This window comes from Anticarsia gemmatalis, chromosome 3 (assembly GCF_050436995.1).
Source record: "Anticarsia gemmatalis isolate Benzon Research Colony breed Stoneville strain chromosome 3, ilAntGemm2 primary, whole genome shotgun sequence".
Lineage (NCBI taxonomy): Eukaryota > Metazoa > Arthropoda > Insecta > Lepidoptera > Erebidae > Anticarsia > Anticarsia gemmatalis.
This window is the reverse complement of record NC_134747.1, coordinates 3,919,973-3,936,821: the sequence shown is the minus strand read 5'-3', so window position 1 is coordinate 3,936,821 and position 16,849 is coordinate 3,919,973. Positions and strand designations below refer to the sequence as shown.

Below are 16,849 nucleotides of genomic sequence, written 5' to 3'. Positions count from 1 at the left end.
GTATTTAAATATTCGCAACCGCCATAGTTTTGGCGAACTTTAAACTTTACAATACATCATTCTTATTCGATCCGCTGTACACTCACGATGCTAAGAATACTGATCGATGTTACCCGACCATGAGCGACACGTACGAATTTATAATGTCCGGGAACATTTGTATTGTCTTTTTAATATGGCTGGCTTACTTTAGACGTGTAATAAATTAGTATTCAGGTGGATACGAGCTTCCTCCACACTGGGCTTGTCTGTCTTTGAATATTTACATAGATGTGCTACGTATACGGTTGCGGCCACTCGTTAGGCATTCAGCCGAAAAAGGGTTTTATACCGACATTTTGTATTCTGCCATTATTTTATGATGAACGCAAGCCGCGCCGACGTATGTTTAATTAATTTCGACGCTCACCTGAAAAGGTTATATTGAATTAGGAGGCTACTTCAACAACATAAATATTATATTGCGGTTCTCTAAATAGGATAAAAAGGTGTACATAATCGTTGAAAGTATAAAGCATCGGATTCTACACGCAAGACAATAAGCAATCAATCGTAAATTTTCAACAGTGTGAACATCAAAATGTGCAATCACATGGAAAGACAAAGTAAAAGCTACCGCAAGAAGGCTGTTTACGGTTTTATAAAACGAGAAACTTCTAACAGTTTGCGTGCAGAAACGCTCGTGGGAAGTGCATTGATTCAATTAAGAATATTAGATTAACTCCTCGGTATAGATATGCGCCGGCGCACTTTATCGAGATCAAATGCGCTCGAGTTTAAGTCTCGATTGGCAACAACACAAGAAGGATTATGTTCGGCCATCTTGGCGTCATATGTTCATTTTATTGGTTTATTTGTGTGTGGGTAATGCAATTGCATCTTGGAAGTCGTATCAGAGGATGTTACAAATCGATTGAGTAATGTGTCTAACGTTTAAGAGTTTTATTTCTTTGTGTTCGTTGAACCGTGTGCAATATATCTTTCCTAACGCAAGGAGTGGCTGTATTTGCCACATCGAGCATGCAGTATGACCTAAAATAGAATTTATAGGTCAACTCCTAATCAATTTAATCAGTATGTATTTCATATATTAACACGAAATAACGTCAACAACACAGCTTATCCTATTAAAACATTCGTAATTCCGACCACAAAATGGAAACCGAACATTTATCGCGATGATGTGCGAAAACCACAACAAAAATTATACACCGAAATAAATGTAGTCCATTTCTATTTCACCTTTAATTACTTAACATTAATTATGTCAGACCATTTCAGTAGTTATACAAAATTCATAGTCATTCAATTAATTAGCGGTCTATGTTAGAAATCTCCAGGTAATAGGTGTCATTGCCCGCGTGCTGCGGTTCAATTAATTTCGGTAATTGACTACCAAGTGGGTATACTTAACATTGGCAATGGATCACTGTAATGGGATATCTATTTGGGGTTTTTATAGGCTCGTTTCAAGGCTGTCTGGCTAGAAAGTGTGCCTAAACTGTCTATTATCACCTGTGTACACTTGACATCATTAAAAGTAAGTAGCACATTGAAATATCGAACGGTATATTGTACGTATCGCAACTTCACACCATAGAATGGTTTAATAGAATCAAGCTTAGGCTTCATGTATAATTTGTCCTTGAAAGTCTTCGTATTATTCGAGTTTACTTAGTAAATCCTCTTTGTTAATGCTTTGATCGTCACGAATTCCGTAATCCTATAAGTTCTGTGTAATCTTCCGTTATACCTTCTAGTTCGAACAGTTCTCATATCCATAAGTACCACTTAGATTAAAGATTCGTGAGCCATAATGTATTGGAAATCAGATATATGTACTGATGCATAATACCATATAAGGGCTTAACCGTGTTATGCACTAGTGAAAGTTCCTAAAGCTGCACTTGAGTGCCAGAAAACTTGTTTCTACAGATCACTCCTTCCTTTTATCAGAAGGCCTGACCTTTTTCTACCTGCCTAGCTTAATAGAAAAGTCTAGAATTTGTAATCAATTTAATAGCTTCCCGGCTTCCCGATAGCTCTACATAAACTAATGATAATTAATAAGAGCGGAATTGTATACGCTTTTAGTAATGTTCATAAAGGTGGAGCTTAGGGCAGGGTTTCAACTATGATCTAGTGTATTATAAAGTATGTAAGGCTATTTATTTTTAATTGGACTTTACCGATACGCCGTTCAAAGGCGGCGAGTTTAATCAATAACTTATATTTCTAATTCACTTACCGTGTAAAGTGTCCTGCTCATATTCCTTTTTAGTAGCTATAAAAGCTGGCAAACTTCGTTTTTACAACTTGCTTGAAAGCAAAAATTATGGAGTACATAAAATATGCAAAAGGTCGGCACGTAACAACTATCAGCCTCTATCGATCCACTTATGATTCAAGATCTTGAGGACACTGGAATTTCCAGATCGTCATCAGTTATGAAAGCACGAGATTATCCTGTTGTCTAAAATTTAGTCCATGATATTATTAATACATCAGCAAAATGTCCGCTTCAAATTCTCTGTTAACAAACTGCTGTGTTCCCAAATATTCTCTCAGTTCAGAACCCCTGATCGGTGGCACAAAATTATTTCTATATTGTACAAATCAATACACTCAATAGTGAGTAAACATTGGCCCAGCTACCCTAGTCGCCCCTCTCATCACGCCCTTTGCGTTTCGCCGCATCGAATGGTGCAGCCTCTGCATCGCAACTGACCCACATCCAAGGCGTTAACTCTACTGGGTACTTAACATACTATACCACTAAGCTATTGAAAAATATATAAGTTTTTCGACTAAAAAAAAATCGCCGAAGAGAAGATTCGAATGCGCAAAACTGCTGTAACGATGGCAATAAAGATAAAGAGGGTAAGACGCTCATTCGTTAAGTAAGCTTTCGCCACATTCAACCTACTAAGAATTGTCTTTTATTGAAACATATTTCACGATAATTATGTAACTAGTCAGACATTTGAGTTCGGAAAAAAAAATACTAAGAGAATGTCAAGGGTCAAAGATAATTTAGTCTGAAGCGGTCTTGTTGAAATTTACTCAACCTTTGCGTAGGTGCTTTGGATATCTTTGTTTAACTTTCATCTTTATTAAGAAAACATGAAGCTTTAGAACAATGTTATCATATTACGGAATTCTATTATACTTTAAGACAGAAGCTTCAACATATAAATCAGTGATGTTATAATCTCAATGGTGCCATTACGCATAGTTTGTTTCACTCAATCTTATTCACATGGCAAATAAATCACTTTGCTGCGACAAGCAACTTGTTCACAAGCGCTGATTGCAGACATAGTTAAGTCCAACGAGTTTGTTATCTGGCATTAGTTATCACTGTAAATAGAAAGTAACTACCTACTAATTCAAAGTACTAATTGAAATTCAAACGCAACCGTCTTCGTATCGTGTTTGACTGGGCTTTTAAAAGGAATGCATTTCAGTAAAATTGCAGGCATTAAGACATGAGCTGATGCCACTTACTACACTTCAAACGCTTTTTTCACCGCTTTGATATTTAGGTTGAGACTCTTTCTATGTGACACACAATATGCAGCTCATACTCCTATAACTCCTTTGAAAAAGTGAGGTACAGAAAAAACAAGTATCACATAGTCAGAAGTTGACAGAGTCTTTACTGTCATGGCCTCATTGGTGTCGCCGTAATACTGTCATGTGCATTGTACACTCAGTCTGCTTTAATACCCAGCTATCCTAACTTTGCAGCCTATCCTTACCCTCATTGACAAGTGCATCGAACTAAGATTAAAAGCTCTCCATGCTCGAGCAATTAATCAACGTAACATCGTCTCGATATCTGGTTCCACTTGACGAGTGCTCCCTTTATCAGAGCATGTGGTAATTAGAGACCAGACGTCTAGTGATTGAACTTGTAAGTGAAGGGTAATGCGTGATATTATTGGAGAAAAACAAATTGGACGCTGTAAAACTGTATATGAGCTTAATATTATTAAAGATGCTCCACTAGATTATAAAACATTTATGCTGAATAATAATAAGAGAAGCTGGAATTTCCTGAAAATATGTTTAGCATTTTTATCATAAACATGTTCACCATACCGAACGATGGCATAGACTTCATGAATAACTTTATTTGACAATGCAAACCAGGTATCTACTTATACTTACAAAACCGGTAACCCGGTTACATTTTAGCGTGTCTATCGTCTATCTACAGCTCAATATCGCCCACAGGCTTTCAAAGCTTATGTAATTGTGTTTTATGTTCTCCACGATGCGATGGCTTGTGTAATCTCCCTTTAGTTTACGACCGTTAATTGTGCTAACGTCTCATAAAATATGCTTTGCTTTGGCTACAGTACGTGGCCTTAATTTGCCTATGATTGATCAAGTTTTGGACTCAAATTAAATTCGAATTTGTGAAGTTTTAATCGGCTTACTTTACTACGACTTATTTATTGTACAAATTCGTAGTGAAGTACCATGGTTTGTATGTATTAATAGTTTGTGCGTTCTTATTTAGTCATTCCACACGGTTTCCTGTAAATCCTTATCATATTTGTCTTCTGACAAAAATAAATTCAGTGTCATGGTACTCTCGACGGGTTTATGGAATTGTAAATATTTCATCCGGTACTAAGAATTTCTATAAATAAACCTTGAAAAAAATTATCTTCGTGAGTTGAACGGGTTCAAAGGTTCAAATGCAAAATATTCGCGACAGAATGTCAAAGATGAATACTGTATCGTGGGACTTAGGTTTAGTTAAGCAAGTTTCTTGCGCAAACCTGCCATTGTGGACTAGGACGTATACTCGATTGAACGTCTGAAGCTTTTGTCTACCAAAGAATAGACCCGTAGCTGTTACTAAAGTACGAATCATAGTAACGGTCATTCCATATGCTTGCATGGTGGAATTATGTTTTATGAGGTGTAAAATATATTGGGTAGTAAAGTTACTTCGTAATAATTTTATGACTCGACCCAGTATGTTGAATAAGGTATAAATAATGCTGACTTCATCTTAGAAAGTTTACTGAAGCTTTCAAGTTTCATAATCTATTTATACAGTACGATAAAATATATTGTTAGCTTAAATATCAAACCGAATTTGTCTGAGTTGTCTTTCGTGAAATATCTTCAGGAATATTTAGCATAAAATGAAACTCAAGACCCGCAATTTGAACAGTGTGGGTGGTAATATAATTACATTCGTTCAGCCATTGTCTTGAATTTAAATAACGAAGTGACTCACCTTTATAGCAACCCTTTAAGACGTAGACCTTGGCTATTTCCTGACGTCACATCCTACCCGTGAGACGGAACTGCGCTTCCTTCACTTTCCGCTCGGTTGCATTGGTCCCTAGCGACTATCACACGACTGGGAAAGGCTATTGTTTCTAGTCATTGTCCCATCGTGAGTGTCGTAGAATAAAATTGTATTGTACTTTGTGAATCTCTGAATAGCTGTTCTGAATAAATCAAATGGCACTTTTAATTAATTTTATTGACAGTACGGAAGTTTTCAGACTTGCAACGACGAGTAGCTTTAATTATGTACTGTGACCTATTTTATAACTGGAGCTTACAAAGACTACTTTCTTATTACAGTAACTTTTTCTTAATAAACACTTGTACAAAATTCCTCGTTTTTCTCACAGAAGTAGCGGCGTAAATCAATGGTATGTTGGCCCTTTAACATTCCGTCCACTACCAAAGTCCCGTTCATCATTAAAATGAGGCTACGTCGGAACGTACAAATGGAAATGTAATCAAGCACTACGACTTAAAGAATTTCCTTCTTACACGCTACACATACTTCGTAGTAAATCACTTGTTCGTACCAGAAATAAGCTTCTAGTAAAATTAATCAAAGGTATAATATGCCTCATGTTTACACGTGTTTTATGGCAAATTAGATGAGTATCTCACTGACTTACGCACGCAGCTTTCGCGTTCGCGTGATATGTCGATAAAGCACTAACTGTTATGTGCCGGTTTTTTAATTAAGTATGTAGAACTTGTGTCAGAAAGACCACAAAATAAAGTTTTTAAAAGGAATTTATGACTCCTGTCGTTATAATAATTTCAAATGGTTATTACTAATTTAATTGAATAAAGATCTAACTTCACACATGTCAGTAAAAATGTAATGAAAACAAAAATACGTACTCATAGCAGTTCGTTAGTCATGCTAATCTTGGCAGAGGACTGACTCAAATTCGGGTCACACACTAAATCTATTTAGCCGGCGCTTTCAGGAATATGCTGTACATATGTTCGTGTTTTTACAACGTACTAACATGTGCGAAAACGCTATTGTTGAAATGGAAACGTTAAAGTTGAAGAAAGCTATTAAAACAAGTCTAACATGCCATCGAACTACGGAAATTAAAATAACAATAGAACTTTGCTCGAGACTCCCATTGTTACATACTTAATTAATTTAATGCACTTTGGCGCGACACTCCTTTCAGTTAATAATGTCAACTTCAACTTTGGTCACGAATTTCAAACATAATACGAAGTTTTGTCGCGTGCCCTCGCTCGCTGTTATTACAATCGTCGAGCGTGCGCAGGCGCATATCACGAGGGGAGACCCACACACGTGCCCCATTATGGATTCAAATCGTCTCTAAACAAAACGAACAAACACGAAGATAGAAGATTATGGGTCAGGATGTGCCTCTTTAACGGCTGAATCATAAAGCGTTGTCACAAAAAATTAAACGATTGTGTATTGTAAATAATTATTTATTTTTTAAAACAAAAGTAAATAATGATATATTTTAAAAGTCTACGAATTCTGACTCGAAACGGCAACGAGAAGCTTGGGTCATAGGTTCATCGTCATATCGCTCAAAGTTTGTTGTGTCGCCAGGAGTTCTGTATTTAGGAATAAACGGTGGTTGAACCCTACAATTTAGCACAGAATCCCATTCTACACCTCTAAACCATTTATGGTTTTTAAAATCTAACACACCGTTTTTCATAACACCGTATCGGTGACTTATATCAACTTGAAGAATATTTCGAATTAGATCTCGTAGGTCACTTCTGAAGCCTGAAGGACATCTGTATTTGCCGCTAACAATTTTCTCGTATGTTTTCATCGAATCATTTGAATAGAATGGCGGGTAGCCAGCGTTCATTTCATAAAGCAACACACCGAACGACCACCAGTCTACTGAAAAGCCGTAACCTTTACTCAATATTAGTTCAGGCGCTAAATATTCTGGAGTGCCGCACAATGTCCACGTTCGCCCTTGTAATATCTTACAAAATCCGAAATCACAGATTTTCAAATAGCCATTCTTCTCTATCATTATGTTCTCAGGTTTTAAATCACGGTAGACTAGATTACAAAAATGCAGATATTCCAAGGCCAATATTACTTGGCTCGCATAGAACTTCGCTAAAGGCTCCTCAAATTTGCCCATTCGACGTAGATGGGTGAACATTTCTCCGCCTGGCACGAATGGCATCACAAAGTAGATGTAAGAGTTATCCTTGAAGCTAAATTCCATGGTGACAACGAATGGAAACCTGATTGACTCAAGAATGCGTTTCTCATACAACGTGTGCTCAACCTGCTTCATCTTTACTATCCTCTCCTTTTCTAACACTTTCATCGCATAGAGTCTATTAGTTTTAGTATGTTTTAATAACAAAACTCTTCCAAAAGCTCCTGTTCCCAGGGTTAGTAGTTGTTCCAGTTCTTCAAAATTAACATTGTATCTTTGTTTCTTGCTCCAGCGCTCCTCAAATTCACCTTTCAATTTCTTTAAATATTTATAGTACTGTTGCTGTTGTTGCTCCGTGTATCCATCTTTAATCTCTGGCTTCGCGATAGAAATACTGGAAACTCCTTTCCGCGAATACATGTTCAGTTAATAATTGAAGACTTACATTTGACAGATAAAATTCGAGTGTATAGTTAAAGCCATCGCGATTATATTTTTTTCATAATTAATTGACGCAACAAGAATGAAACGTCCATAATGCCAGGAAATTGTGATTTCCTAACAGAAAATTTTGGTAGGGAACGTGGATACCGTTATGTTTTTATCGAGATCGAAAGTACAGGAGGGTGCAGGCGAGAGCGGGGCGAAGGGTGAACGAACTGCCCGAGGGGGATAGGTAGAGGAATCAGCTGTATTTAGGGGTGACACGCCATGCCGCCGACAGCCGGTCGCCGTCCCGACTGGCGTATTGATCAGACGGCACGTGTAACTTGCACATGCTGCAAAACAACACTAGACATTTGCACACTAAATTCGCTTTAAATAGGTATCTCCACCCACACATTTAAGGTTTCCACCAGCCAGCGTTTTCGACCTTTCTAATCACATTATAGGATATAATGTACTGTCTGCTTGGCCAATAATTATACGGTGATAGGTAATTTCGTTTCAGCGCAGGCGTTTGTTCAAGCCGCACCTTAATCGGTATAATAGTAATAGAACGTCATACGTACCTATATATGTTATCAGTGCGTCTATTAGTACTAAAAATAACACCAATTCAATTCGCTTTAGTATATTCTTCCTTAGACCTTCCATTAGATGATGGTTTTGCAGCCCGTTTTATTTATTGAATTGAAGTCGATGTCCAAGAGAACAGGTTAAATTCATTATCGTTATAAAATCCATAAGATACCGTTCCTTAGTCCCTTTATTACCTTCCGTTTCCTTGATAATAGTTATAAGTGTCTTATTATGCATCATTAAGTGTGAAAACTGGCAGTGTGCAGTCGCAAAAATAAAAACTATCGCCTATAGCGTTCGTTATTGTACCGTTATCGAGACCTACTCGCGAGTACGACACTCCATTTTTATAAGTATGACGCATGCGCACCCACATTTTATGTACCCACAGTAATGCGTCCGATGAACGTTCTTAGAACACATGATCCTTTAAGACAGATGTAACTGTATTGTACAAAATAATGAACAGAAGTAGTTCGCGTTATTACGTGTTGAGCCATCTCATTTGCATTCAGAATGATTTGTAATTCGATCTACGCGGTGTCATTGTCGCAAGTAGACCTAATATGTAGTCATAGCCGTCGTATCGATAGACAAATGCCAGTACGATCAAATTGCTACATCGCTTGCGAACGGCAAGCTTTCGTTGTTAATTGGCGCACCGAACCCGCGTATTCAATACCAACAAGTTTCAGTTTCCTTCGACTTTTATTGTTTCACGTGTTTTATATTATGTTACGCTGTATGACTTTATAGCATGATGTAATGTAACCTCAGTGGGTATAGGCGCGTATTATGCTGGCAGCAATCTTGATGAATTGTTGCCAAGGTCGAAGAGGCTCGCAGTGATTGCTGTACGTGATCAACCTTTAGGAGCAATTTAAGTTAAACTTTTTGATATTGTAAACAGGAACTTGGTTATCATCGCCGACGCTCAAACAAACATCGTTGCCGGGAAAACTGTTACGAGTTCTATGATTTGCCAAGTTGTAGAACGTGAAATGCAAATTGAGGAGACGTAACATTATTACGTGACAAATTAATATAGAATACGAGTATAATAAAGATTCGTTATGTTGATTTAAAATTGCTGTACTCAATTCAAATGGATTGGCTGACCATACAAGTATTGTTGCAATAGAGATAGCCAAAGCTTTGTGAACCGAGATTTATATGACTCGGTCGCCGGTCAAGGTTGGAGGCCCGCAGTCCGCAGCGCATGTATCGGCTTCTTGGCACGACACCAGATATTCAATCTATGTGATAAATTCTGCGATACAGAAAAGTGTCGTTTTGATGACATAAGTAGTTTTCAACGACACTAAGTAAACAGTCAATGAATATGAAGTGGTTTTGGAGCACAATAATCGCGCGACTATTGTGACAAAAATAGATGTTGAACATGTGGCGAATTTGTCGTTCAGGACTGAGGTTTATTTACTACATATAGAGGACCATGCGACTACTCTACGAGGTATCAAAGTCAAAGGAATCGTTTGTAAGGACGCTGCTTGATGCACGTACATTTCCATTTTTAAGTATCCGGCATTTTTTAAAGGTATGCTACAGGAAAACGAGACTTGGATGGCGTCGAAAAATAGGCTCGTTAGCAATGCCACGTGGTAATGACGGTTATTTTTCGAGGACACTAACCAACGTAAAAACTAGAACGCAAACTTGTTCCCAGTGCGCCGCCGACCAGTTTTTGATTCAAGGCACGCTAATTTCCCTCGTGTTTTGACTTTAAACTCCGAAAACACGTACACAGTGAAAGTAAATAAAAAAGTGAGTTATTTTCGAACTCTACATAACATTATGTGTATTTATTTGCGCATTACCTCAGAAGCTCAGACGTAGGAACTGTATATCCGAGCCAAGTTGCGAAATATGGAATTAAATATGATGGCAATATGAGAATGAAATCGCAATGCCGCATGATCGATACGACCTTATGTTTGATAGATATGACTTTTACTATACACTATAATATGAAAATGGTTATTGTTTTTATTGAGATATTGTGTTGACGCACGTTTTCATCAATCTAACGCACTAAAAGGTTTCGACGTTATCAAGTATCGGTTGACGTGGGATCGATGTTTGTCCAAGATAATATATATACCTGGAAGGTACAGTCAACATTCAACGAGGAACGTATTTGCAAATATCAACATCTCATTATGGCGTGTTCAGAAACGCGACAAGAGTTTCAATATGTCTGAAGACACTGTAGTGTGCACTTATTGACGCCGTCCTATTTTGATACAACCTCTGTCATTTACACCGTGTCAATCAAAAGTTCACGGTCGTTTGGTTGTGCCATATTACCTAATGGCCTTTAGCAGTCAGCCCTTCCTTCGTCATGTGGAAATAGCTCACCTTTCGTATAAAAATATACTTTATCCAGGCCGGATCGATTACGGTTTACGGGATAGGATTTTTTTACCTTGTGTTGTCTGATCTCGAGCTCTATAATGAAACCATTTATTTAAAAATCGTTTAACCGCCTGCACTATTGAGATAAATATCGAGTAATGTGGAATAAAAATTCTAAATAAGACATTCGTAGAAACAACATACTCGTGAAAGCTATTCAAAACAAATTTTATGAAACCTGTTTAGCCTTTCAGACATCAAAGATGCAAACAAGCCCACATACTTTAGCGTGAATAAGTATTATGAAGTTAAACTTTCCAATTTATTGACACTTAGCTTCCAGGCAGAAAATATCCTCAAAGTGCTTGGAGTACTTGCGCCGTTCCACTTTGTGTAAACTAATCTAGGTTTTTATTTATGAGTTGAGTAATATTTTGCAGTATCTGTATAGATAGCTTCCTATATTGTCTGGTATGCCCACTCTTTTGGTTAGTCTTAAGCTCTCCACTAAAACTTGTAATCGTAAAAATTATGTCGATATCCATCGATAAAGTGTGTAATTGAAATCTGCGGTGCCAATGTTTGTGTTCCAGTTCGATTTAACGATCTAACTCGCCATTACATCATAAAACTGCAGCATCATTTGCTCTTGAATTTATTTTTGTTTTTTCTATAAACTGCGCGAGGGACTCTAGCCTTTGATGTCGCTCGATTGCTTCGCCTACATTTATTTTACGCCTATTAATCACACTCACGTTATTAATAAACACAGTAACGTTATGTCACTATGAGATTATTATTATAAGACTCACTTCACTATTCTATACGGGTTTGTTTTTAAACATCGTCTCTGTTTAGTACTACGCCTCTGAGCATGTTGAGTATCGTTTTAAGATTACTCAGCTCAGTGAGTCATGATTCATGTAACGAATGTTGTATTTATGACAGCGGCCGGAAACCCTAGGATATAATCACCGAATGCCAGGAGTTGAGTGTTGTCCTCGTGTTTATGAAGTCTCACGTTGGCCTCAATTGCGCTAGATTTATTTATGTGTCTGAAACTGTTGATGTATTGTTACTGCGTTCGAGATTAGCGACTGTTCTTGCTCCTAATTAATTGTTTGAATACAATACTATATTGCTACTCGTATTATTGCGTCCTTTTTGTCGAAACTGTACTGTTTGATTAAGTGTCCGTTTTCATTTGTCAACTACCGCTATTTGAATGATATATGAGACGCTTTCGAGCAAATAGAAAAAGTTGGCACGACATTTATCTTTACTATAACTTACTTGGACATTCGGTTACAAGCGTTAAATATTTGAAAGGATCTCCGCTAGGTTTCATTCCAACAAACCAGCATATAAAACGAAAATAGATTGCTCTATTTCGAGTTTCAAATGTTAACACGTTGCCGACAGTTCATAAAATTTGTCAGAACTTCATTAAAGCGAATTAACTTTAATGTTAATTACTCGAAATCTGGGCTCGTTATAATTACAGGAGGCCTCTGAGAGGCAAAACTTTCATCAAGTCTCGAGTAGTGTCATCTTCATTGTTCAAAGGCGTCTGCCTCTAGTCATTAATGCTTAGAAGACCTCCTTTTGTCATCGCCCACACTGTCTGTCAACGAGGAAAAGAAACCTTTATTCTAAGGCTTTGCATGGGAACAAGCCTTGATGACTTCGTCTTTATCTTCCCTGTCTTTGAAATGTGCCTCATTTTGGATTGTACACTATTTTCTTGAAGGAAAAACAATGTAGCATACTTTATAAATTAGTATACATAATGAACGTAGTAAATATCGTAAATGTGTTTTATGTCCCATTTCTTTCACAATAGCAAAAAAATATTGCTCCCTTAGAAACAGTTGATATTATGTTGAGTCGACCCAGTTCTTCAATTTTCTAGTTCGCTACTCTCTGGAGTGTTTCCATTAACTATTACTAAAGCGCATTATCTGTATTCGACAAAATGAGGTCATTAGTATTATAACATGATAACTTTTATGATATTTTGATGCGATTAGTAACATTTAATAACTGAAAATAGGCAACTGGCTCTCTATTCATCCACTTAAACGATTTTAAAATTATAAAAATCGTTTGGGTTGATGAATTGTCTTTTAATCTCGTACTCGTATTCTTGCTCTGTTCAGACCTAAAATATTCTTTTCACGATGTTAATATTTTAAAGAACTTGTAAAATATTGCTTCAATGCATACAAAATTACAGCCATAAACGAAAAACTTTTAAAGATAAAGCCGTAAATGCACTGCACCATAATTTTACTCTCTTAGAAAAGTAAACCCTGGTGCTTTACGATATGAATGAATTACTTTACTGGACTAGAAAAGCGGATTTATGTACGGCTTCTTTGAACGGCCACTTCCATCATCCAATTATTATATTATTATTCATTTTCACAGCCCATAACTACTATAATGACACTGTAACAGGAAAAGGTTGGTACGTTGCGAAGAAAAAGTCCAACGAAATGCATTGCCAGTTCTCACGGAATCTGTATGGAGAAACCAGTTTTGGTGCAGTCTCGGCCCATTGATTGTTGACACACATTTTTTTTGAGTCGCCGTATGATTCAACGATTGGTATCTGATGTTTATATAGATAGACGATATCAAACGATATCGTTTACAGTGAAACTTGATGTTTGTCATCGAACTTTTTATGGTAGAGAACATTTCTATTCTGTCGACGGAAATTTAAAATATTACCGCTGCTAGATTGAGATGCATTTGCAGAACAAATTGTGATCGTTTTTCTAGTAAGAAAGCTGATTGTTGGAACAGTTTTTGCTGTTTGGCTTGAACAGAAGCAATCATAGTATTGCCATAAATAGTTAATTTACAAAAGCTATTGTTGAACTGTTTTTGTGCATGGCATGTTTTATTTCAAAGTCAAGTACGGCCATTTGTCTTTGAGTACAGAAAAAACAATTTCGGGCGCCTCTTAACAAAAAAGTTTGGGACTAAATCATGCAAAAAATACGACATGGAAACTGTCACAACTAGTAGCAAGTACCTCATGATTTATTTGTAGCATTTATGGCTATCATTGTACGTACATTTACAGCTTTTGTACGGAAAATAATACGAGTATGTTGTTAAAGTTATATTTCTGATTCCTTGAGAAAAATTGTTATTTCTGCAAAGAAATTGAATTTGTGCAAAGGCGAGTGCTACAGTTTATTGCATCGCTTCGGCCAAGTAACATCATAACAGCACTTCTCTCTCTTCACCCGGCATTAAAACTTTCAAGGAACACTCGAGTTCTCTAACAGATGTTTTTTATTTATTCAGCTGTCAGTATATCTGTCAGCCACGGTGGATAGTTCGCCCGTTAATAAATCATACGAATAGAGTTCAACCGTCCTAAGACAAGTGATCTCAATAACGACCTGAGATTAGATTACATTGGTTGCGCCCATCGAGCTGAATTGATTTGTTATGTCTATAACATCGGTTGTAATCGATTATAATGGTAACGCTTCCTAATCTAACTCGAAAATCATTTAAAAGGAAAATGGGGCATATTAATAAAATTGCGCGCTTTAATAAGGCTTTATTGCTGCTAATGTAGTCTAAAAAAATACACTTTTTTTGTTAAGAACCGGTTCTTGAAGTGGCCGACTAAATCGTTAGAGGTTAAGGTCGAATGCCTTAAAAATGTTGCTCGCGTAGCTAAGTTAAATTCTCCGTTTTTCTGTAGCGCCTTTTTACTATAAGATATGTTGGTTACATCCACACAACACGTTTCTATGTATGTTAATAACGTCCGATGTTGCATTCCATTCGTGTCATTGGAGCTGCAGTCTAACTGCCGGCTTGCGACCATTCATCTTTATATATTTTATCCGTTATTTTATTCCGTTTCCTCACAACTGTGTTATGTGCGAGAGACTCCTTTGTTTCCGCAGATTTACCTCAATTTTTAATATCTTATCGTGTTGTTACTCAGCTTATACAAGCTTTGTTATATCTTTGTTTATGTTTTAAAGATATGATATCCGAATCGCTTGTATATTTTGAAGGTTCGTATCTATAAGCGAGCACTACACGTAGTTTATTAAAACCACCGCAAACATTTTCAACAAAATATTTTACTTTACAAGATTAAATTCTGAAAAGGTTGTTTACCTTCTAACATAACTTGAAATTACTTTCATACTTTATGTTCAAAGCCGGCAGCAATATTAAAACTAATCCCGTCTCGCATAAAGTGAGCAAAAATACAGGGAGTCTATGATAACATAATAATCTAGTTGGTATCCTCGCGAGTCTTGACTGTGGTTGCCGGTGACCGCACTAACCACTGCAGCTGAGCCTGTGTCAACGAACTAACAACTAGTTTACGTAACCTAGAAAATGTTTGTACAATTTTATTATGTATGTGTCTGCAGTCTAGATGATACGCTTTGTTGGGTATTATTTTGGACAGGTGATTGATGTACTAGATCTAATAAGTTTTTTTGTATCACAACTAGTAGTCTATTATTTTGTATCATATGCGATTATCCAGTTTGATCTCACGGCGAACTTAATCTGATTCTATCATCGTATCCTCCTTCGAAGTTGTTTATTGCTGTAAGGATTTTTTGTGTTGCTATTCCAATTACGTAATTTCCGCTGAAGTACGTTTTTTCTGTTACAATTTTATTTGTGTTAATTTTGTGACAAAATAATGTCTAAATTAGCTAATGCATTTGCTAGCTACTCTATTTCTGAGTCTAGTCAATACTGTACAGACTTACGAAGCTACTTAATAACATAGTTCGTCTCTCTTAATCTAGAACCCGTATACAAAGGGAAGTGCACGATTCAATTTTCTGCAAGCTCATCGTTTCTGAAGCCAGACAGGGAACAATATCGAACTCTCGGAGATTGCAATCACTTCGCCTTGGCACCATTCACATCATCAATTTCCATACATCTAAAGTCCTGGCTGGCTTTTCTTATTTTTATGTTTACCATAGAACCACCCAAAAGTAATATCCCATTGTTTATTATCCTTGTAACTGTTCTAAGCACCCTAAATCATTATTACGGCTATGTTTCATGGGTGCCGGTACTTAGTAGAAGAGAACCGTGTCCCCTAATTCCCCTTCAAATTGCACTCGCACGTATTTTGTTACATTTTTCTTCGAAACTTGTAATTATTTTGTAGGGCTTCGTAAGACGATTATTGTTATGGTTTTGTTGCTGTCGTCATGGTTACCATTGTGGTTTACAAACTTCCTGCGAAACCCTTTCCTCAAACTTTTGTATAGGCCAAGGAAAGTTTAATTAGAGCTTTTAAAACTGGCCTAGTTAGAAGTAGTTCCTTCACTGTTGTCGTTATTATTCCAACTTTCGTATTTCAATTATCAAGAACTTTTCAATTAGCTCTAAATATAAGGAGGAAGTCTTTCAATAATATTAGTTAGGTAGCCTTAGGTCATATTATGATTTCATGATGGTGTATTGTAAGCAAATGAATCGATTGAGCAGTATGCATAACAATTTATACATAATAATGTAATGCAAATCATAGTATTCATTTGCATAGTCTCTTTTTATTTCATTCTACTTAATCACAAAGATCAGCCAATATTAGCAACACAACAAACATCTACGCTATTCCTAATAAAGATATGTAATACACGCTATGTATATTTGGTTTTAAACCCTGTGTCAGAAGCATGTCCATATTATAAACGTCGGTACTTTACCCCGATAAGTAATATTTATTAATGAGTTACTGTTAATGTAATTCATTCATCTCCAATAATGAATGTTTTCTTTGTTGCAGATTTATCAAAAAATCGGTTCAGTGAACTGCCCGATGAACTGACATCGTACGTTTATTTAGAAAAATTACTGCTATCGCAAAATATCATAAGAGCAGTGCCGAATGCCGTCGGTGGTCTTCAGTCTCTCACATATTTAGATTTAAGGTAAGTGATAAAAAACAACCCTTTAAA

The 16,849-nt window shown here is 36.7% G+C and overlaps 1 protein-coding gene and 1 pseudogene across 3 annotated transcripts in view; one reads left to right on the top strand and one right to left on the bottom strand.

The window, feature by feature from the left end:
• Lrch (Leucine-rich-repeats and calponin homology domain protein) overlaps positions 1 to 16,849 on the top strand; it is a 59,464-nt gene that overhangs the window by 10,902 nt on the left and 31,713 nt on the right. For all 3 annotated transcript variants that reach the window (XM_076135850.1, XM_076135849.1, XM_076135848.1), the window contains exon 2: positions 16,678 to 16,822. In XM_076135850.1, coding sequence (XP_075991965.1) covers positions 16,678 to 16,822 — 145 coding nt within the window. The remainder of the gene's footprint in view (positions 1 to 16,677; positions 16,823 to 16,849) is intronic.
• LOC142986707 (cAMP-dependent protein kinase catalytic subunit alpha pseudogene) lies at positions 6,708 to 8,283 on the bottom strand (annotated as a pseudogene).